We start from the raw sequence: 23,459 nt of genomic DNA on the forward strand, positions 1-23,459 counted from the left end.
CTTTCCTCCTCCCACGCGTAAAATAAACCAATCATCATCAATTGGCTGAACAGAACGTTTAAATAAAAACTAAACTCCACTACTTAAACTATTTTTTATTTTACCAATTAAGGCCCATTGAGCTATATAGCTTTTTTTCAGAAGCGTCCTGGCCACAAATAGCTCAACCAATTGGCTTATTACGTGGAAATGTACAGCAACCAAATACTCTAAACTCGTGATGTTGATTCTAAATGTGGAGGGGAAAACCAGAGGACCCGGAGAGAAATCCACGCGATCACGGGGACAGAGAGACACGCAAACTCCAACTATACACAGCAAATGTCAGGGTAGGGATCGAACCCAGGACCTCCCGTATAGTAGGAGAGGTAGTTAACATCTCCTAGCCACCGTGGTGATGATGAGGGAGCGAGATACACGCAAACTCTAAATATATAGCAGACGTCAGGGGTAGGGATTGAACCCACGACCTCCCGTATAGCAGGCGAGATAGTTAACATCACCTAGCCACCGTGCCGTCCAATGTAGCGGCAGGACCCTCCTGAAAAAATAGTCCTCAATGTGGCTCTACTGGATGGGCGAGTCAAACGCGTAAAGTGTGCGTCTCTAACCCACGCGAGTGAGCATGAACTTCGTATCCACGTCATTCCCAATTAAGTGTCGCAATCCATGAAAACATTTTTTTTATATAATTCAGAGGAAAAGTGGAGTTGATTAGTTCCACAAGTCTAGGTGACGCGGTTGCAAATATCAAATTGGCATTGAACTTCAAACCAACTTCGTCACGATTCATAATTCTCACCGAAACATTTATCCCGACAAATTCTGTGTCATTTTGGCCCCCCACCACGCGACGCAGCCACGCAACCCATGTAATCGTCGCGCGGTGTGCAAGCGTCTAACCGGCGCGGCGATCGTGATCGTTTCAGCTCGCTCGCCGGTGAAGTTGAGGAACGATCCTCGCACCCCAAGTGAGCAGTTTTCCTTTTGCAGCAGCGTCAAAAGATTATCAGGACGGGATCCAGGAAGCCGGAATGACAATCCAGGAAGTTGGGATGACTTCCTGGATTGTTATTGTTAAATGTTTGCACGCGAGACTATTTCATTCGTTTGGTCGAGGGCTCTGAACAACACAAATGTGGACAGATGGTCGCGTGGCCTAACCCAACGATCAATTACGAATCAGACCACTGGCCGAGGAAGCGTTCCGCGTGCAGTCAGCTTCAACAGGGTCGACAAACCCCAGGCTCGGGATGCCCTGTGCGGGAGTTCCGCTCTCCGCAGACAGCGCCCATCGAGGCCTCACCCCCCCCTCCCCCCCCCCAGTGCCGGATGATCCTAGTAGCAAAAGTAGCTACACATGTAGCTACGGGCCCCGCACTTTCAAGGGCTTTGCGCTAAATGCTTTCAAGCTATCAATTCCGGTTCAGTGATTCTGCACTTGCTCTATTACTATAGTACGATACCGCCTGCAACTTTAATGAACGACTGGGTGTTTAAGTTTAGCGATTTGTCGTATTATCTGACCGTATGGCAAATGAAAAAATACAATTACTTTACTATGCAAGTAAAAAGTTAGTGTTTTAATATTTCTGTGTTTTTTTTTAAATTAATTTAGGGCCCCTTTATAACATATGCTACAGGTCCCGCACTACCTTCATCCGGCTCTGCCTCCCCCCCCAAAGTGACACGGTGGTGCCAGCCAACGGGAAGTCACCAGGCGTGGTAAATGGGGCAACCGTGAGTGAGCAGAGGCTGAGCGGGAGCGCCCAGATGTCACCGCGCGTGAGAGAGTGAGTGAGAGAGAGCGGGAACGCGAGTCCAACACTGACCCCCACCACCCCACAGCACCGTGACCCCCGTGACCCGGCGGTGCCGCCCATCCCTCCCCGAGGTTGGGGGGGGGGGGGAGACGGGCGGAGCTGGCACCCGGCGATTTTGGCCTTGGCCGAGAGAATTGGGAGCGGCGGTGCCGCCGCCGCCGCCGACAACAAAAGGGAGGGCAAACCGACGGTCCCCGCAGAGGCCGAGCGGCGCGCTCGCGGCTCGGCGCGTTACCATTCACGGCACGATCGCCCGCCGGGGCTTCAGCGCCGATTACAGCTGCTACTCGCGCGCACACGGCCCTCACAGCTGCAGCCTGCAGCCTGCACGGCCCTCTCAGCTACTTCATGTACCCTGGACAGCCCTCTCAGCTACAGCCCAGCATCATGCAAAGTCCTCTCGGCTACATCACCTTGCAGGGCCCTCCCAGCTGCAGCCTGCAGCATGCACGGCTCTCTCAGCTACCTCATGTACCCTGCACAGCCCTCTCAGCTACAGACCTGCACCCTGCACGGCTCTCTCGGCTACCTCATGTAGCCTGGACAGCCCTCTCAGCTACAGACCTGCACCCTGCACAGCTCTCTCAGCTACCTCATGTACCCTGGACAGCCCTCTCAGCTACAGACCTGCACCCTGCACAGCTCTCTCGGCTACCTCATGTAGCCTGGACAGCCCTCTCAGCTACAGACCTGCACCCTGCACAGCTCTCTCAGCTACCTCATGTAGCCTGGACAGCCCTCTCAGCTACAGACCTGCGCCCTGCACAGCTCTCTCAGCTACCTCATGTAGCCTGGACAGCCCTCTCAGCTACAGACCTGCGCCCTGCACAGCTCTCTCAGCTACCTCATGTAGCCTGGACAGCCCTCTCAGCTACAGACCTGCACCCTGCACAGCTCTCTCGGCTACCTCATGTAGCCTGGACAGCCCTCTCAGCTACAGACCTGCACCCTGCACAGCTCTCTCAGCTACCTCATGTAGCCTGGACAGCCCTCTCAGCTGCAGCCTGCACCCTGCACAGCTCTCTCAGCTACCTCATGTACCCTGCACAGCCCTCCCAGCTACAGACCTGCGCCCTGCACAGCTCTCTCAGCTACCTCATGTAGCCTGGACAGCCCTCTCAGCTACAGACCTGCGCCCTGCACAGCTCTCTCAGCTACCTCATGTAGCCTGGACAGCCCTCCCAGCTACAGACCTGCGCCCTGCACAGCTCTCTCAGCTACCTCATGTAGCCTGGACAGCCCTCCCAGCTACAGACCTGCGCCCTGCACAGCTCTCTCAGCTACAGCCCAGCATCCTGCAAAGTCCTCTCGGCTACATCACCATGCAGGGCCTCTCAGCTACAGCCCAGCACCCTGCATTGCTCTCCCTGCTATTATCCAGACATGTAGCCACGCATCAATGTATCGCTCACGATACATCCATCAAACCGCGGAGTATGATAATCAATTATTTATGGTCTATGCAAATGACATGCAAACGATCTGCTATTGCTGTACAGGGGGAGAAGGCTATCGTGGGCAAGCCGACGGCGCGGAACGGGGAAGAGCGGCACGGAGCGGGGCGTCAAGAGCGCGGCCCAACGCGGCCGCTCGGGGTCGTGATCGACTAATTCTCACGCGTCGCAAACCGTCGCGTGCAAACGCTCGTTTGTCTGGATGAAAACACCTTCGTGCACAGAGGACTGCAGAGCTCGGGCGATTGTTGGTAGCGCCGGCTCACCGCCGCGTGACTGTCGCCGCCCGCGCTCGTCTCTCGTTCGGTTGCGAGAGGCGCGATTGGCGCGAACGCCGCCGCGATACGTAAAGCTAAACAACAGCAGTAGCTTTTTTCTTCTTGATTCTTTTGGTAAAGTCACGTAGAAGGGAAATAATAAAATAATAAAAATAAAACATAATAAAATAATTCTCACGACGTTTCGGCCACAACTCAAGCAGCCGTCCTCAGGTGAAGAACAGGTCTGTCAGAAAGACAGCGTCTGAATGAGCACCACCACGCTTGGCAGCGTATATTTAAGCTGGGTTGGAGGAATTTAGCATATTTATGGGAAATGCAGGTATGTGATTAGTACTACTTATGCCCGTGCATTATTATGTTTTATTTTTATTATTTTATTATTTCCATTCTACGTGACTTTACCGAAAGAACCAAGAAGATGAATCCCTGCAGTCACGAAAGCTTTAAATCGAAATTTAACAGCAGTAGCATTATTGCATTCATTCTAACACGGGCTCTGGATCAACAACGGATTGTCGCGGGCACGAGCCATGGATTTCAATCGACGACTCAAGACACCGTCACGTGCCCGTCCCTCTCTCCGTCTCTCTGTCTCGGAAACGACGACGACGACGACAAACACGGCGATCCTCGAATGAAATCCCATCCCGGAATCGGGACGAACCACCGAATCGTCATCGCACCGCATCGCCGGCGAACCCCCCCCCCCGTGGCAACAACGCCCCGCACGCTCGCGCACACGAGCAGGGATGGCAGCAGTCAGCCCGGCGGTGAGCAGCCGGCGCCGATAACAACTGCCCAAACTCTGCGGTCCCCCCAGTTAATGAGGAAACCAGAGCACCCGGGGAAACCAATGCGTGCAAAGGGGGGGGGTCCGTCACCCCCCCTACCCCCACCCCCCCCTTTCCATGGAACAGGTGGAGATTGGTGCGCACTTTTGCTGTGCCGCATTCTCCTGGCGAGCCGGGGGTATAACGGCTCCTCCTCGACGCCCGACGGCTAGAAACGGAGTTCCGCCAACATCTGTGCGGTGATCCAGCAACCCCTCGCCCTGCTGCCTCCACGGCATAGCCACGTGCGGCGTAGCCACGGCAACCGCCACCGCCACCGCCACCGTCCGGCAAAGTCCCCCGGTGCCTGCGCAAGTCCTCGTCGGTCCTCATGCTCCTCGTCGCGAGAGACCAAGAAGCGAATCATCCTCCTCCTCCTCTCTGTGCATCCCGCTCACCTTGATATTCGCTATTTAATAACAAACTTCTATTTGACCAGGTAAGGAGGCCCACTGAGCTACATAGCTCTTTTCAGAATCGACCTGGCTATCGCAAACGACAGCTCAACGGAGTGGCATATCATCACGTGGAAATCCATAGCAGCCAAACACTCTGAGCGCACCGTCGATTCGAAATGTGGAGGGAAAATACGGAGGACCCGGTGACAAAATCCACGGGACAGAGAGAGAGAAAGAGACACGCAAACTCCAAATATATAGCAGGCTTAAGGGTCGGGATCGAACCCACGACCTCCTGCACATCAGGGGACTTTTCTCTCACTGCGGCGCCCCAGACGTGCGGCCGTGCCGTTAATTCGGCGCGAGATTTATTTGCGAGAGGGCGCACGACGAGAACAAGGAGGCCGCCGGAAGTGCGCGCGTTAGCGGCTCGGGTTCACACGCACACACACGTGCACACACACGCGCACACACACGCGCACACACACACACGCGCACACACACACGCCGACAGTCACGCTACTCAGCCGCGATTCCACGACAGGCGAGTCTGGTTGAGATGTTTCGGTTAATTGGTGCGAGCACCTCCGGAAGGCTCCTCCTGGGGAGTGAATAGGGAGGGAGGGAGGGGGGGCGGCCCTGCTTGCGAGGGTTCCATGTGGCGTATGGTGCGCAACCACGTGCAACCGCTAATATAACCGCGCGCAAAAGCTCACATTGCCACGTGCAAACCACTCGCCTTTCCACACAAAACCACACAACGGCACACACCGCTCACCCCACTCACCTAACCACACACAACCACACACACCGCTCACCTCACCACACACACCGCTCACCTAACCACACACACCGCTCACCTAACCACACACACTCACCTAACCACACACACCGCTCACACACCGCTCACCTAACCACACACACCGCTCACCTAACCACACACACCGCTCACCTAACCACATATAACCACCAACCTCTCAACCTCTCACCTAATCACACTGGCAGCTCTCAACTAACCCCACTTTCACCAAAGACAAAGATCCCCCGTATAGCCTAAACAAACTGTTGAGGCAAGTGCTGTTATCGAGCACCTATGGAGGCCGGCACGGTACACAAGGGGGTGGGTGTCTCCCCAATGGCGATGTTTACACACCACACCACGTACTCATGTGAGGCTGAGTCGACCTAGGGGACGACCGGTTCAGATAACGGTCACCGGTTTTGGTGGCCGGTGAGCGGGAATCGAACACGGGTCGCCGGGTTCATGGCGTAGCGCGCTAAACCGCTAGATAACCACTTCCCACGTACGCTCGCACCTCTCACCTAACCACAGTAAACACACACACACAGGTCACACCCAGTCTCAACTGCAGCCGGGGTCAATGAACCCTTCAGCACCATGGAGCTGGACAGCGATGCCATCGCAGCCCAGCCCAGCCACGACGCCAGTGGTGGGTACTGCAGCAGCAGCAACAGCAGCAGGAAAGCGGCCTGCTTGTTACGCCAAACAATTACACGCAGGCCGGCCTGGGTGTCGCGCCGCTCACTCAGGGGAACCCGGCCTGCTCACTAGGCCGCTCACTCATGGGGAACCCGGCCTGCTCACTAGGCCGCACACTCACGGGGAACCCGGCCTGCTCACTAGGCCGCTCACTCATGGGGAACCCGGCCTGCTCACTAGGCCGCACACTCACGGGGAACCCGGCCTGCTCACTAGGCCGCTCACTCATGGGGAACCCGGTCTGCTCACTAGGCCGCACACTCACGGGGAACCCGGCCTGCTCACTAGGCCGCTCACTCACGGGGAACCCGGCCTGCTCACTAGGCCGCACACTCATGGGGAACCCGGTCTGCTCACTAGGCCGCACACTCATGGGGAACCCGGTCTGCTCACTAGGCCGCACACTCACGGGGAACCCGGCCTGCTCACTAGGCCGCACACTCACGGGGAACCCGGCCTGCTCACTAGGCCGCACACTCATGGGGAACCCGGTCTGCTCACTAGGCCGCACACTCATGGGGAACCCGGTCTGCTCACAAGGCCGCACACTCACGGGGAACCCGGCCTGCTCACTAGGCCGCTCACTCACGGGGAACCCGGCCTGCTCACTAGGCCGCACACTCATGGGGAACCCGGTCTGCTCACTAGGCCGCACACTCATGGGGAACCCGGTCTGCTCACTAGGCCGCACACTCACGGGGAACCCGGCCTGCTCACTAGGCCGCACACTCATGGGGAACCCGGCCTGCTCACTAGGCCGCACACTCACGGGGAACCCGGCCTGCTCACTAGGCCGCACACTCACGGTGAACCCGGCCTGCTCACTAGGCCGCACACTCACGGGGAACCCGGTCTGCTCACTAGGCCGCACACTCATGGGGAACCCGGCCTGCTCACTAGGCCGCTCACTCACGGGGAACCCGGCCTGCTCACTAGGTCGCACACTCACGGGGAACCCGGCCTGCTCACTAGGCCGCTCACTCACGGGAAACCCGGCCTGCTCACTAGGCCGCTCACTCACGGGGAACCCAGCCTGCTCACTAGGCCGCTCACTCACGGGGAACCCAGCCTGCTCACTAGGCCGCACACTCACGGGGAGGCCGGCCTGCTCACTAGGCCGCACACTCACGGGGAACCCGGCCTGCTCACTAGGCCGCACACTCACGGGGAACCCGGCCTGCTCACTAGGCCGCACACTCACGGAGAACCCGGCCTGCTCACTAGGCCCCACACTCAAGGAGAACCCGGCCTGCTCACTAGGCCGCACACTCACGGGGAACCCGGCCTGCTCACTAGGCCGCTCACTCACGGGGAACCCGGCCTGCTCACTAGGCCGCTCACTCACGGGGAACCCAGCCTGCTCACTAGGCCGCTCACTCACGGGGAGGCCGGCCTGCTCACTAGGCCGCTCACTCACGGGGAACCCAGCCTGCTCACTAGGCCGCTCACTCACGGGGAACCCAGCCTGTTCACTAGGCCGCTCACTCACGGGGAACCCAGCCTGCTCACTAGGCCGCACACTCACGGGGAGGCCGGCCTGCTCACTAGGCCGCACACTCACGGGGAACCCGGCCTGCTCACTAGGCCGCACACTCACGGGGAACCCGGCCTGCTCACTAGGCCCCACACTCAAGGAGAACCCGGCCTGCTCACTAGGCCGCACACTCACGGGGAACCCGGCCTGCTCACTAGGCCGCACACTCACGGGGAACCCGGCCTGCTCACTAGGCCGCTCACTCACGGGGAACCCGGCCTGTTCACTAGGCCGCTCACTCACGGGGAGGCCGGTCTGTTCACTAGGCCGCTCACTCACGGGGAGGCCGGTCTGTTCACTAGGCCGCACACTCACGGGGAACCCGGCCTGCTCACTAGGCCGCTCACTCACGGGGAACCCGGCCTGTTCACTAGGCCGCACACTCACGGGGAACCCGGCCTGCTCACTAGGCCGCTCACTCACGGGGAACCCGGCCTGCTCACTAGGCCGCACACTCACGGGGAACCCGGCCTGCTCACTAGGCCGCTCACTCACGGGGAACCCGGCCTGCTCACTAGGCCGCACACTCACGGGGAACCCGGCCTGCTCACTAGGCCGCTCACTCACGGGGAACCCGGCCTGCTCACTAGGCCGCTCACTCACGGGGAACCCGGCCTGCTCACTAGGCCGCACACTCACGGGGAACCCGGCCTGCTCACTAGGCCGCACACTCACGGGGAACCCGGCCTGCTCACTAGGCCGCTCACTCACGGGGAACCCGGCCTGCTCACTAGGCTGCTCACTCAGGGGGAGGTCAGCCTGCTCACTACTCCACACACTCACAGGGAGGCCGGCCTGCTCACTAGGCCGCTCACTCACGGGGAACCCGGCCTGCTCACTAGGCCGCACACTCACGGGGAACCCGGCCTGCTCACTAGGCCGCTCACTCAGGGGGAGGTCAGCCTGCTCACTACTCCACACACTCACAGGGAGGCCGGCCTGCTCACTAGGCCACACACTCACAGGGAGGCCGGCCTGCTCGTCACGTCACACACTCACAGGGAGGCCGGCCTGCTCGTCACGCCGCACACTCACGGGGAGGCTGGAGGGACGGCCCGGCTGGATCATGCCCATGTTGTCGTCATGGGCGGCCTTCCCAGCGGGGAGCGGTTGGGGCCCTCTGCCTCCGTACAGCTCCTGCGAGACCTCCTGGCGGACACGTGGGGATGGGTGGGGGGGCGAGTTTATGCAGGGCCGGGAGGAGGAGGAGATGGTGGGGGGGGGAGATAGTCGGGGGGCGGGGCAGGGGCGGGTGGAGGGGAGGTTTGGGGGGGGGACACACGAAGGGGGTCGACGTTCAGAGCGGAGCGCTCGGGGGCCGATCCTCGACGCGTCGGGAAGGGGTGGTGGCTCGGTCGCGGCCGTGCAGGGGTTAACTTGACCTTGCGTGTCTCTCAATTTGCAACTAAAATTAATTAAGCTTGTGTTAACTGTAAAAACCTTTAAAACAAAATTACAATATCCAATTTAACAATCACGCCGATTTCTGGCAGCATGTGTCTGCGCCGCGCGTGTGCGCGTAGGGGTGTACGTGCGTGCGTGCGTGCAGACGTGTGCGCGTAGGGGTGTACGTGCGTGCGTGCAGACGTGTGTGCGTGGGGGTGTACGTGCGTGGGGGTGTACGTGCGTGCGTGCAGACGTGTGTGCGTGGGGGTGTACGTGCGTGCGTGCAGACGTGTGCGCGTAGGGGTGTACGTGCGTGCGTGCGTGCAGACGTGTGTGCGTGGGGGTGTACGTGCGTGCGTGCAGACGTGTGCGCGTAGGGGTGTACGTGCGTGCGTGCAGACGTGTGTGCGTGGGGGTGTACGTGCGTGCGTGCGTGCAGACGTGTGCGCGTGGGGGTGTACGTGCGTGGGGGTGTACGTGCGTGCGTGCAGACGTGTGTGCGTGGGGGTGTACGTGCGTGCGTGCAGACGTGTGTGCGTAGGGGTGTACGTGCGTGCGTGCAGACGTGTGTGCGTGGGGAGTGGTAGTCTAACGGTTAGCGCCACGCTTCGAACCTGGTGACCCGAGTTTGATTCCCGCTCACCGTCAACATTGGTGACGATTATCTGAACCGGTCCTAGGCCCCCCCCCTAGGTCGACTCAGCCTCAAATGAGTACCTGGTGCGGTCGGCAAACATCGCCACTGGGGAGATAAAGGCAGCTGGGCATGGTGCTGACCACCCACCCCCTCGTGTACCATTCCGGCCTGTATCGGTGCTCGCCAACAGCACTTGCCCCAACAGTATGTTGAAGCTACACGGGGGATATTTGTCTTTGTTTAGTGTGCATATATGGGTACGTAAGTGTGTGCGCGTGCGTGCGTGCAAACGCCCGCGTGTACTAAGCCGATTCCTAAAACAACACGCGCGACTCGATTCAGCAAACCATCACGCATCGACCGGTCACCTGACACGCGTGCACGCCATACACGCCCACACGCCCGCTCACTCGTTCACTCGCCACCCTCTCAGGGCGTCCCCCACCGCTCCAGCGCGCAAGCGTCGGTTGGTAACGACCCATCGATGCATCCGCCAATCAGGTGGGAACGAGCGTAACCCCTCCGCAACTCCGCCAGCCACCGACGTGCGTTTGTCCGGCACGCGGTGACGAACCACCGACTCCTCACCGCACCACATCGCCGACGAATCTCCCCCCGTGGCAGCCGGCGCCGACAACGACTGCCCCCGCAATCGACATCCCACCGCCGCAGAAAGTCGGGTGCCAAATCAAATCGCGCGCGGGGAGAGGGAGGCAAAGGCGCAGCCCTGCGACTGCTCGCTCAAGCCACTGCCGGGGGAAGGAGGCCCCGCCGCCCACCGGCGAACTACTCGACAGGGGGATGATCTTTGGTCGAACGTTTGAACGGAGGAGGGAGTAGCCACGCTTTACCCCACCAAAACACGACCTGCCGATCGACTTGACAATGCTGGGTGGACGGAGGTGGCGGGGGTCGACTAAGGGGGGGGGGGGGTGCAAAGGGGGTGCTAGGAAGTGTGGGGGGCTAAGAAGGGGGGGGTGGGGGCTAAGTGGGCAGGTCAAGGGGTGGGGGGGGCATAATTTAAGAAAGTTGTCCCCATCGTTTTAACCGCCGCCGCAGCAGATGGAATTGAACCGGTGTTCTCTGGCTCGCAGGTCAAAGCGTGCTGACCGTTGCACCACTGCGGAAGCTCCAACATTCACCATGTCCCACAAGAAATAGAAAATCATTGATTGTTCAATTACAAAAAAAATTGTGTTTTTTCGCAATTATGATAAGATAACGCAAATTATAATCTAAATGTACTCTTATATTTTCGTATCATATCCCAGAGGGGCCCTTGCCTGCAAACATCTGGCAGTTGACCCGAACTGGTTCAGAAAAGCCCCTGGCTCTGCCGATGAGACACTGCATGTCGAAACCGGTCCACAGTTTTCCTTGCAGTCAGCAAATGCTGCTGTAGCTATGCGCTCCCAGAAGGCCGTGCGGCCGACGAGATTTATAGAAAGTTTGCGAGTTCAAATTCTGGTTGGAGTTTTGACTCGGCCCACCATCTCTCCCTCCAGGGTCGATAAAGTGAGCGCCACTTTGTGCGATTGTCCTATCGGATAGATTCACACCCGCCATAGGAATGAGGAATTTCTACCTCCCAGCTCAGAGTTGTAAACAGCACCAATGCCTCGACACTCATTTGAATTCAAACTATTTTTTATTTTACCAGCTAAGGCCCAATGAGCTATAACGTTCTTTATCAGAAGCCGACCTGGCCACAAATGATAGCTTAACAAAGTGGCTTATCATCAAGTGGAAATGTATAGCAGCCAAACACTCTAAACGCACGTTCATTCTAAATGTGAAGGGAAAAACCAAAGGACCCAGAGCAAAATCCATGCGACCACAAGGAGAACATGCAAACTCAAAATATACAGCAGCAGGCATCAGGGTTGGGATCGAACCCACGACCTCCTGTATACCAGGTGAGGTAGTGAACATCTCATAGCCACCATGGAGCCAGTATTGAGGACACCAGACAGAGGACACAACTGCAGCAACACGTACGGCCTCTACGCCACGCGGTTGATGAATGGAACCTTGACGAGACATTTCGTGGAATCCCTCCGATTGTGGGGAGAGGAGGGGGGGGGGGAGCGGGGGAGTGGTGAATCTTTCGATGGCCCCCAGCACGGATTTACGTTGCCCCGGTAATGAGAGCCATCCCCCGGCCCGCCCGCCCGCCTACCGGCCACGCGCCGGGCCCGCAGATGGCCTTCATAGGAGGAGCGCCGCATGCATGGTCACCTGCTGCATGGGGTACCGCTGGCCCCCATACGCCCCCGCTCCCTGCTGCCCGTAATACGGCTGGCCCTGCTGCTGCTGCTGCTGCTGGCCCTGGTGAGGCTGCCCCTGGTGCGGCTGGCCCGGGTGCGGCTGGCCCGGGTGCGGCTGGCCCGGGTGCGGCTGGCCCTGGTGAGGCTGGCCCTGGTGAGGCTGGCCCTGGTGAGGCTGCCCCGGGTGAGGCTGCCCCGGGTGCGATTGAGCCTGGTGAGGCTGGCCCGGGTGCGGCTGGCCCGGGTGCGGCTGCCCCTGGCCTGGTGGGCAGTATCCGGACATGCCTTGGTGGCCGTAATGAGGAGGCACGGCCTGTGAGCGCACACACACACAAAGACAAAGATCCCCCCTGTAGCCTTAATAGACTGTTGTTGGCAAGTGCTGTTAGCGAGCAGCACCTATGAAGGCTGGCAAGGCGCACGAGGGGATGGGTGATCAGCAACACGATCTGCCACCTTAGTCTCGGCCTAGGAGAAGCCCAGGACATGTTAAGATATCCTTTTTGCCCTTATGCTCGAGATGGCAGGGAATCAAACTCAGCTTAGCGAGATCAGCGTCAGCCAATGGAAGTGAGTATACACGCGCGCGCGCACACACACAGACACGCACAGACACGCACGCCCACACATGCACAAACACATGCACGGGACCAATGTTTCTATTGCTGTTGGTGGGCACAGGCCCTGGGGTAACCACCAGCGGCGTGGGAACATCGCCAGCAGGCCGATGCACACATCTCCTGCGTAGATGTAAAATTAAGACGCAGGAGTAGGCCTCGGCAAGGTAAGGTAATTGTACCCTTTTTACCGGGTAAAAGGATAAAGGTAAAGGGTAAAGGTGTCGACATGCCAAGGGGTAAGGGTAAAGGGTAGGGTAAAACGTAGGCTCGTTGCTTTTTACCTTTTACCTTACCTGCTAAATGGTAAAAGGTAGGGTAGAGTGATTGTATTGTGGTAAGTTAAAGGTAGGGTAAAGGTAGGCTCGTTGTTTTTACACTTTTACCTTACCTTGCCGAGGCCTACGCAGGAGTGAGACTGGGGCCATGCAGCCCAAAGTACAGACCAGTCACCCCATAGAGACACACAGAGATACAGACAACCAGAGATACACAGAGAGCCATAGACCCAAAGAGACCTGTAAATTAAAGCCACAAACCACAGGAGCACGACTGGCAATGCAACCCAAACTATGGACCATCAAGACACATAGAGACTCATAGACATGCATAGTGATGCAGAGAGATGCATAGAGACCCATAGAGACACACTAAAGACACAAGCCACAGTGTTGCGACTGTGGCCACGTGACCCACACTACGGACCGCGCAGTGAGCCCACTGTGGTCTGAGCGCTTCTTCAACGGAGGAGGAACAGCGACACGACACGAACTCTCTGTCTCTGCTGAAGCTGTCTCATGCAGATCAGCAGCAGCAGGACCTCGACATTGGTATCGAGCTCCTAAACCACATTGCCACATTTTTCGATTTAAAGCTTTCGTGACTGCAGGGATTCATCTTCTTGGCCGAAACGTCGTGAGAATTGTATTTTATTATGTTTAATTATTATTATTTTATTATTTCCCTTCTACGTGACTTTACCGAAAGAACCAAGTCGCCGCTTGACGTTGTGGACCTCGGGGCCTGCACTCAGCCCCCGAGTTTAAACTAAAACTAAACTTTTTATTTTACCAGGTAAGGGCCCACTGAGCGATGTAGCTCTTTTTCAGAAGCGACCTGGCCACAAGTGATAGCCCAACGAAGTGGCTCATCATCATGTGCAAATTTATAGCGGCCAAATACTCTAAACGCGTGATGTTGATTAGGAACCTGGAGGGGAAAACCGGAGGAACCCAGAGAAAAATCCACGCGACCGCGGGGAGAGAGACACGTAAGCTCCAAATGTACAACAGGCGTCAGGGTCGGGATCGAACTCGCGACCTCCTGCATACCGGGCGAGGGAGTTAACATCTCCGAGCCACGGCACGGACACCGCGCATGCGCGAGGTGACCTGCGGGGAGACGATGTTGGCGGCAGAGAGTCACCAAGTCCGGCGGTGGTTCGTGGTGAGGTGACGGTGAGGGTGTTACACTCGGGGTGTGGCAGTGCTCGCCAAACCTCCACGCCACCGCACTGCACTTTGTCACCAGTCAAACCCGAATTTCAGTTTAAATATTCTTAACCAAGGCAGCGGAATCCCCGATGCTAGAGAACGGTCCGCGGAAGCGGATACCACAGAGCTACCTCTTGAGATCCCCTCTTCTTCTTCTTCAAATGACCTCGGGTCAACACACAGAAGGGGGCAGCACTTCCTGCTGCTGACACAACAAGTGAGAATACGCCTCCTCCTCCTCCTCCTCGCACATCCGTCTCAAAACGTAAAAACGTAGTGGGTTTTTTTTTTGCACATCCAAAGGATATATTTTTAAGCGGTGAAACAGACTTGTGAGGGAGGCGATTTGCCTGCCAGTTTATTTTGTTAATTATATTCTCCACAACGATGCGACGGATAACACTGTGAAACAATTTTTTTGTTCCTGGGTAGTGTTATTTACTAATTGCTTATGCCTCAGAAGTACAGAAATAGGCTATTATTCCTCACAAACTTTGCTTTTGTGCCCAGGACAGTGATATTTAGAAATGTACCTATTTTAAAAAAGAAAATTGGCGAATTTGTGTCTTTTCGTTCACAAAGTCAGAAAAACAACAACATACGAATCAAAATTAACATGTATTTTATACTAAAGTAATACAAAAATTATCACCAAAGATTTAGACACCAAGGCGCACTACCACAGGCGGGACTGGCCACAGCGGACCGAGTTATCTGTGGGGAGGAACAACGTCAAGTGGGAGCCACTGTTGGACCCCCGGAAGGTGCTGATGCCACCACTGCACATCAAATTGGGCCTTGTGAAACAATTTGTTAGAGCTGGAGATAAGGAGTCGGCAGCCTTCAAGTACCTTCAAGACTTCTTCCCTAAGCTGTGTGAGGCAAAGGCCAAAGCCGGTGTCTTCGTCGGACCACAGATAAAGAAGATCTTGGAGTGCAATGAATCCCCCAAGAAGCTCACTAGTCGGGAGAAAGCGGCTTGGAACAGCTTTGTCGCAGTGGTTCGTGGCTTCCTGGGCAATCACAAGGTCTAAAACTATGTGGAGCTGGTTGAGACTCTGGTGAAGAACTACGGCACAATGGGCTGTAGGATGTCCCTCAAAGTCCACGTCCTTGATGCTCATCTTGATAAATTCAAGGAGAACATGGGAGCGTACTCGGAGGAGCATGGCGAGCGCTTCCACCAGGATATACTGGACTTTGAACGCCGCTACCAAGGACAGTTTAACGAAAACACGATGGGAGACTACATTTGGGGGCTGATTCGTGAAAGTGATTTACAGTATAATCGTAAATCTCGAAAAACTACTCACTTCTAAATCTTTTGCAGTCATTTTTGTTCTACTTTAGTATAAATACATGTTAATTTTGGTTCATGTTTTTTTTCTGGCTTTGTCAACGAAAAGACACAAATTCGCCCGTTTTCTCATTGAAAATAGGCAAATTTAAAATATCACTGTCCGAAATCTTGACTTGAAGCTTTCGTGACTGCAGGAATTCCTATTATTTGGGTCTTTCGGCAAAGCCAAGTAGATAGGTCTCAGAAAATAACAAAAAACTACGACGTTTCCATCACAACACAAGTGGTTGCCTTTTTCTCCTCGTGATGACGATCGCTTGTGTTGCGATCGCAACATCGACGTTTTTTTAAATTTTCTTTGAACCTATCTACGTGGCTTTACCGAAAGACCCAAAGCAAAATCACTGTCCTGGTCACAAAAGCAAAGTTTATGTGGAATAATAGCCACTTTCTATACTTTTTAGGCATAAGCAATTACGAAATAACACTTACTATCCAGGAACAAAAAATTGTGTTGCATCGTGCAATGTGTTTAGCATCTGCGAGTGAAGTTTCTTCACGTGACAGTCGGACCGATGTATTGTTCATTCTCTCAGAGCTAGAATTTTTGTCAGATCGAGCAAAGTTTAACGCAACGGGTTTCTATCGAGCGGCCCGCTCGCGAGCGGAGGGAGAACCATCAACCCTCTCCACTCGAGAGCGCGGTTTAAACGGCGACTGGCGCGCGCCACAGACGAGCCGCGGACCGTCAATTCTGAGCGAAGGAGTTCACGGGGAACAATGGCCTTGGCAGTAGCGACAAAAGAGCGACGAGGCCTTCGTCCGGCCGCGTACTGACAGAATCGCCCCCAACACGCTCGGCCTCATCGGCTCCAGGAAGCTGCGTTTGGGCCTGGCTAGCATTGGGATGGGCGAACACCAGGGCTTGCCGGGTGTCGTAGGTGTGGGGCAGAAGTCGCAAACGGGTTTTGATTCCTTACCCGTACCCGGCCGCACCAGGGTGGCAAATGGGTATCCGTACCCGATACCCGGCCGGATACGGGTAGCCGGGTATCGGGTAGGGTACGGGTATCGGGTACCCGATTGCGACCTCTGGGATGAAGCCATGTTGCAGGCGTGGGTGGGTTGATTCTAGGAACTTGAATTGTGAGAAGAGACAAGACGTTGGGGAAATTAGTGACAAACGGTGACTCACCAGTGACTCACGGCCTACCCGTACCCAGCCGCACCAGGGTCGCAAACGGGTACCCGTACCCGGCCGGGTATCGGGTAGGGTACGGGTATCAGGTAGGGTACAGGTATCGGGTACCCGATTGCGACCTCTGGCGTGGGGGCTGCAGCGAGGGGTGGCCGGGAGGTGGCGGTGCCGAGTGTCACACCCACCCCCCCCCCGGTTTCGAGTCTCCGTTCAGGCGAACAAACGCTCGTTTACACGTCGCCAGCAGCGTCCCCACGTCGCAGAATCCCCACAAGCTTGAGTCTCTCGACTCGGTGAGGCCTCAACTCGGCCATTGGGTGTGGATGTAGATAACCGTCCGTCTGTCAGTCCCTCCTTCTCTCTTTCCAGCCAGCCAGCAAGCAAAACCTCTAATATAGTGTGTGATATGATGGCACGATAGCATACATCGTGCAGATGTGCATGGTGACATCACCACCGCGTGCTAGCCAGGCAGGCAGGAATCCAGGTAGGAATCTAGCTAACAAACCTTTTGTCTAATATAGTATATTTTCTTATCAAAATGTATGTTTTCAAAGCACGTATAACTTGTAATATGTAAACAATTTACTGATGTTGTCTGCAGGTCACCGTTGGAAAGGAGATATACGGTCCAGTTCGAAAGGGGCTCTACTCGGGAAATCAACTTCTGAATTTCCGGCCTCTGAACAGCCCAGACAAGTGAGACGCGTGGAGAGTTGAGGGCGACCACTCCTGGCCGTCGAGCGATCTCACGTCCAAAAGCCAAAGTGGCCTCCTGCTCAAATGAACATTGAGGCATCGGTGCTCATCCGCTGTTCACAGCCCTGCAGAGCCAGTGGTGGAAATTCCACGTTCCTATGTCGGGGTTGGGAGGGGGGGGGGGGCGAGGCTGTTACATAAAACAAGCCCTGGTGACTTCCGCACAAGGCGGTGCTCGTTTTACGTAGGCCCCAACCAGGATTTGAACGCGCAAACCTTCGGATCGCCCGTGCCGCTCGCTCAACCGCCGGGCCACCTGGGGCGGTTGCCGAGAGGCGCGTGCGAGGAATCACACGGAGAGAGAAAACGAGGAGCGCAAGGAAGAGTGGCAGCAGGGGACGTCACGTCGAGTTAGGCGGGGACTGGCCGGGACTTGTCACGGGCTACGAGGAGGCAGCATCGTGGCCGGTGGCCGAGACTAAAGACGGAGTGGCAGCCAAAGGGGGAGGGAGGGGGGGGGCAACACGAGCCCAGAGGACGTCCACCGCGGGAGACGGAGCGACGAAATCAGCTCGCGCACGCGCGCGCCAGGTGTACGGATTGCCGCGTTGCGAGACCGCGAGAGACGGTGGACGGCTTGGGGAAGCCTTCATCCAACGGAGGGGCGTCGCGGTGACGAGATGTGGTCGCGTGGAGTTTTCTCCGGGCCCTCCGGCTTCTCCCTCCACATTTAGGACCAACGTGCGTTTAGAGTATGAGGCTGTTATGAGTTTCGTTGAGCTATCAGTTGTGATATATAGCTCAGCGGGCCTTACCTGGTAAAATAAACAAATACATTTCGATTTAAAGCTTTCGTGACTGCAGGGAATCATCTTCTTGGTTCTTTCGGTCAAGTCAGGACAGCCATGTTCTTCACCTGAGGACGGCTGCTTGCGTTGTGGCCGAAACGTCGTGAGAATTGTATTTCATTATGTTTAATTTTTATTATTTTATTATTTCTCTTCTACGTGACTTTACCGAAAGAACCAAGAAGATGAATCCCTGCAGTCACGAAAGCTTTAAATCGAAATTTTATTACGTTTTATTTTTATTATTTTATTATTTCCCTTCTACGTGACTTTACCGAAAGAACCAAGAAAATAAACAAATAGTTTAGTTTTTGTTTTGTTTTAGACAGATCCCGCCGCTGGTGACGGTGATGATGACGATCCCCAACACAGCGACGACGAATCTCATTGCACCAACGAGCCCACACAGGCCAAACTAATTGTTGGGCCTGTGTGGGGTCGTTAATAGCTTCTCCATGCCCCACAGAGAGAGAAACTATGTCTCATTGGAATATGAAAGCTCTTGAACTATAGCCTATCCCGCAGCTACCTCGGTTTGGATGTAAAGTAAGCTACGTTTAAAACGATTCGCAATTGATTTTTGGGTTATGTCACTCAAAGATCCGGTCAGATATCTGTCGCAGGTCCCCGCTGAGAATTGCTGTCCGACTGGAGCGATGAGCGAGCCGTGGCAATAAAAATAAACTGAAAACTCTGAAACTTTTTATTATTTCACCAGGTAAGGCCCCCACTGAGCTGTGTAGCTCTTTGTTCAGAAGCGACCTGGCCACAAATGACAGCTCAACGAAGTGGCTCATCATCACGTGGCAATCTACAAGCAGCCAAATACTCCAAACGCGTGACGTCGATTCTAAATGTGGAGGGAAAAACCGGAGGACCCGGATAAAAATCCACGCGACCACGGGGAGAGAGAGACACATGCAAACTCCAAGCGTACAACAGGCATCAGGGTCGGGAACGAACCGACGACCTCCCTCATACCGAGCTAAGTAGTTAACATCTCGCCATCGCGTCGCCCCTCTCTGCACCGATAAATTCAGCGAGTAGTGAACCACGCATGCAGCGATAACATTGGTTAAGTAGTTAACCCCTCTCTGCACCGATAACATTGGGTGAGTAGTTAACCATACTTGCAGCGATAACATTGGGTGAGTAGTTAACCATATTTGCACCGATAACATTGGGTGAGTAGTTAACCACACTTGCAGCGATAACATTGGGTGAGTGGTTAACCACACTTGCAGCGATAACATTGAGTGAGTGGTTAACCACACTTGCACCGATAACATTGGGTGAGTGGTTAACCACCCTGCAATGATAACATTGGGTGAGTGGTTCACCACGCCTTTACCGATAACATTGGGTGAGTGGTTAACCACACCTGCACCGATAACATTGAGTGGTTAACCACACTTGCAGCGATAACATTGGGTGAGTAGTTAACCCCTCTCTGCACCGATAACATTGGGTGAGTGGTTCACCACGCCTTTACCGATAACATTGGGTGAGTGGTTCACCACGCCTTTACCGATAACATTGGGTGAGTGGTTCACCACGCCTTTACCGATAACATTGGGTGAGTGGTTCACCACGCCTTTACCGATAACATTGGGTGAGTGGTTCACCACGCCTTTACCGATAACATTGGGTGAGTGGTTCACCACGCCTTTACCGATAACATTGGGTGAGTGGTTCACCACGCCTTTACCGATAACATTGGGTGAGTGGTTCACCACGCCTTTACCGATAACATTGGGTGATTATACTCCTTGGTTTTTTTCGGTAAAGTCACGTAGGTAATAAATTAAATTAAAATTACGACGTTTCTCTTAAGTGACACACTTAAGCGGTGTGCTTTCGCTAAGTTGTCCCCACCTGAAGAAGGACGCTTGTGTTGCGCTCGAAACGTCGTGATTTAATTTATTTGAATTTTTCACCTACGTGACTTTACCAAAAAAACCCAAAGAGTATGAAATCCTTGCAGTCACGAAAACTTCAAATCTAGAATTGGGCGAGTGGTTAACCACACCTGCACACCGTGCCCAGGTGGTGGATGGCCTCACGACACAAATTTGCCGATGACGTTAGTAGGTAGGGGGGCCAACACAACAAAACAATGAACGGTGAATCGTACGCGCTGGCCGCGGAAACCCGACGCGGTGTGATTTACTTTAAACGCCACGCACTTTGTCCATTGCTTCGAGTTGTACGGTTGTACGGTATTCCCTCGCTATCCCATACGGAGGATACGTTCCGGAGATGCTCGTGAATAGAAAATTTCGCGGATAATGATATTGGCCTACGAATGACCTTAAACAAGTACGTAAATAAGCTTTAAAATACGTGACAATGATCAAAATGAGACAAAAAATTCTTTTTATAATAAACAGAGCAAATAAAAATAAACATGAAAATATTAAATTATAGTTTCTAAATGCAGTCGTTGCAGAGTTGCAAATGCGATTGGCGGACAGCCAGAATATCGGACAGCAAGTTCGTAAACAGCGAGGGAAGACTGCAACGTCTCAACTCGCATTGCATTGTGGGCCACGTTCGTCTCAGCTGACAATCGACTTCAAAGGGGGGCGGCGGCGGTGACGCGGCGTCAGCGGGAGCGCAGTTTCGCCACGCTCCTTGCAGAGGGTTCGCGGTACGATTCCGGCAGGCCGCCCTGGTCAATACTGCGGTGGTGTGTGAACCATAAAAAATTAACCCGTAAAAACAAAGTTTTTCACTATAAATCCTTTATATGCGTGGCATCGGTTTTATTTTATTATTCATTTCTGTTTTTCTTGAGTAAGAGTTTCAGTTTTATCACATTGGTATTTTAAATGAAATATGAAAAAAAAATTTTCCTAAAAAGTGGAAAATTTAGGAAAAAAATTTTCACGAAAATAAATTGTCACGCACAACGAGTCTGTATGCAAAATGTCAGCGAGATTGGATCACGGGAAGTGGGTTAAAAAACGACCGAAAGATTTGCACGGTCGTAAGCGCGCAAGCAAGCAAGCAAGTGAACTTAATATAAAGGATTAAAAAAAAAGTCCGCGCCGTCTGTTTGGCCGTGGCGTGGCGGTTAGCGGACTAAGCGCTACGAACCCGGCGATTCCCGCTCACGGCCAACACCGGTGACGATTATCTGAACTGGTCATGGACCTCCCCTAGGTCGACTCAGCCTCAAATGAGCACCTGGTGCGGAGTATAAAAACATCACCACCGAGGAGACAAAGGCGGCCGGGCGTGGTCCTGGCCACCCACCCCCTCGTGTGCAGTGCCGGCCTTCATAGGTGCTTGCTAACAGCACTTGCCCCAACAGTCCATGAAGGCTATAACGGGGGATCTTTATCTTTTGTTTTTGACAACGACCCATTGACGTCATTCTAAGAGGAGTAGGCCACCGTTTTCCGGCAGGGTCACCGTCTGAATTTTCTACGTTTTGAAAAATTACGCCGCAAAATAACTTCACTTGGCAAACGCGCAGCGATGCTTGTCAACTGCGAAAACGTGGCAGGACCCTCTTGAAAACCGTCCTCGAGACTCCCGGCTAAACAAGCGTGGGGAGGTAACACGCAAACGATGGGCACGCTCGCCCCGGTTAGCCGACGATCGCGAACGGTCGAGACGAAGGGCGTGGACGAGCGTACCTGTCTCTGCGAGTAGGGACCGGCCGCCATGGGGGGCTGGGGGCCCCCCTGGGCTCCCATCGGGTAGCGCTGGGGGGTGGGCGGGCTGTACGGTTGCTGAGCCGAGTAGGGCCCCCCCTGGCCAGCCTGCTGGGGGTGCTGGGGGTAGGGGCTGCCTCCCATTCCGTACGGCTGCGGCCGCTTCACCCCCATGGGCTCCATGGGATTGCCCTGCGGAGACCGGGCGAGACGGGGAGGCACGGCGTGCACCAAGCGGTTAGCAGGTTCAGGGGCAGCGCGGTGGCTACAAAAACAACAACAACAAAACCACTTCGCGGCCGTCAACACATTTGACAATACACAGAACCGCTCTCTCGCGGATTCGTTTTAAATCAACGGCCGCCCGCGCTCTCTGCGACGCCGAGACACAGAACAGCGTAGCGCGCTCCTGCAAAGCAAACCGTGCCCGTGGAATTAAATCAGCGGCTGGAAAGGGACGGCGAGTCGGCGCTATTAATTGGATTGTTCATTGTTTTCGACACGTGGTTAAAACGAGCCTGCTCCGGGAAACCAAGGGGCAGGCTGTGCGGCAAGAGGCCCCCAGACCCAACCGCTGTCCCCCCGCCACCCCTCCCCCCGACCCCCACAGTAACTCTTTCTCCTTCTCAGCATCGGCTCGCAACGGCCCCCTCTCCCGAGCGGACGGCGGCATCGTTAAAGGGCGACCCGGTCACGGTGCCGCTTTGTGGCAAGCTCGCCGCAAAACCGGGACGGGCAGACGCGGAGAGAGGACGGCCCCCTTCCCACCCCTCCCCCCACGCTGTCAGCAGCGCCTTTCATTGCGTAACGTCAGGCGGCGGCGCGTGCGGCACACAAAGACAAACACAACTCGGGGCTGGGCTCCTCGCCGCGTGCCCTGGCTAGCACATGGCTAATCTACATAGAGAAAGGTCTCCGCCTCCCCCCCCCACGCCCACCCGTCCACTGCCCCACCCTCCCCCCCACACACACACCGGCTTGCCTGCCTGCCTGCCCGCCCGTCCGTCCGCTGTCTGGAGGTTTGCTGGACTGGAATCTCGCGCTGTGGTCGGCGGCACCGTTCGGGGGCGGGCTGGCGGGCTGGCGGGCTGGGGGGGAGTGGGGGTGGCCCGTGCCCGGAGCGTTTGACCCGACGACTCGCGGCGTCAGCCGAGGGGAAATTCGAGCACGCGAGAATTTGACCGTCGCCGTCCCCGCCGTGCTGGGTCTCTCTCGCTGGTCGGGCGGGCGGGATGCCCTCCCCGACGGGCGTGACGGGACAACCCCACGGCGTGCCGGTCACGTCCACTGAGCACGGTCTCGCGATTTGCCTCGATCGTCATCGGCGGGTGGACCCAGGAGAGAGCTTCGGTGGTGGAGGTAGGAGTGGTGGGGGTAGGAGTGGATGGGGGGGGGGGCCACATCCCAATCCCAAATACAAAAACATTACAAGGGTCAAGAGAATGTGAACATTTGCCGGCTGAGAAAGTGTTGGAGGGGATGTCGCCTGTTACTCGGAGAGTCTCAGCAAGAATTGTAAAAAAATTCGGCG

At 55.5% G+C, this 23,459-nt stretch overlaps 1 protein-coding gene across 1 annotated transcript in view; it reads right to left on the reverse strand.

Moving 5' to 3' along the window:
* LOC144947883 (AT-rich interactive domain-containing protein 1B-like) overlaps positions 1 to 23,459 on the reverse strand; it is a 114,807-nt gene that overhangs the window by 86,427 nt on the left and 4,921 nt on the right. The window contains 3 exon segments of the mRNA XM_078877261.1: positions 8,857 to 8,970; positions 12,083 to 12,424; positions 21,911 to 22,120. Of these exon segments, the coding sequence (XP_078733387.1) occupies positions 8,857 to 8,970; positions 12,083 to 12,424; positions 21,911 to 22,120 (666 nt within the window).

Source organism: Lampetra fluviatilis, chromosome 47, assembly GCF_964198595.1.
Source record: "Lampetra fluviatilis chromosome 47, kcLamFluv1.1, whole genome shotgun sequence".
Taxonomy (NCBI): domain Eukaryota; kingdom Metazoa; phylum Chordata; class Hyperoartia; order Petromyzontiformes; family Petromyzontidae; genus Lampetra; species Lampetra fluviatilis.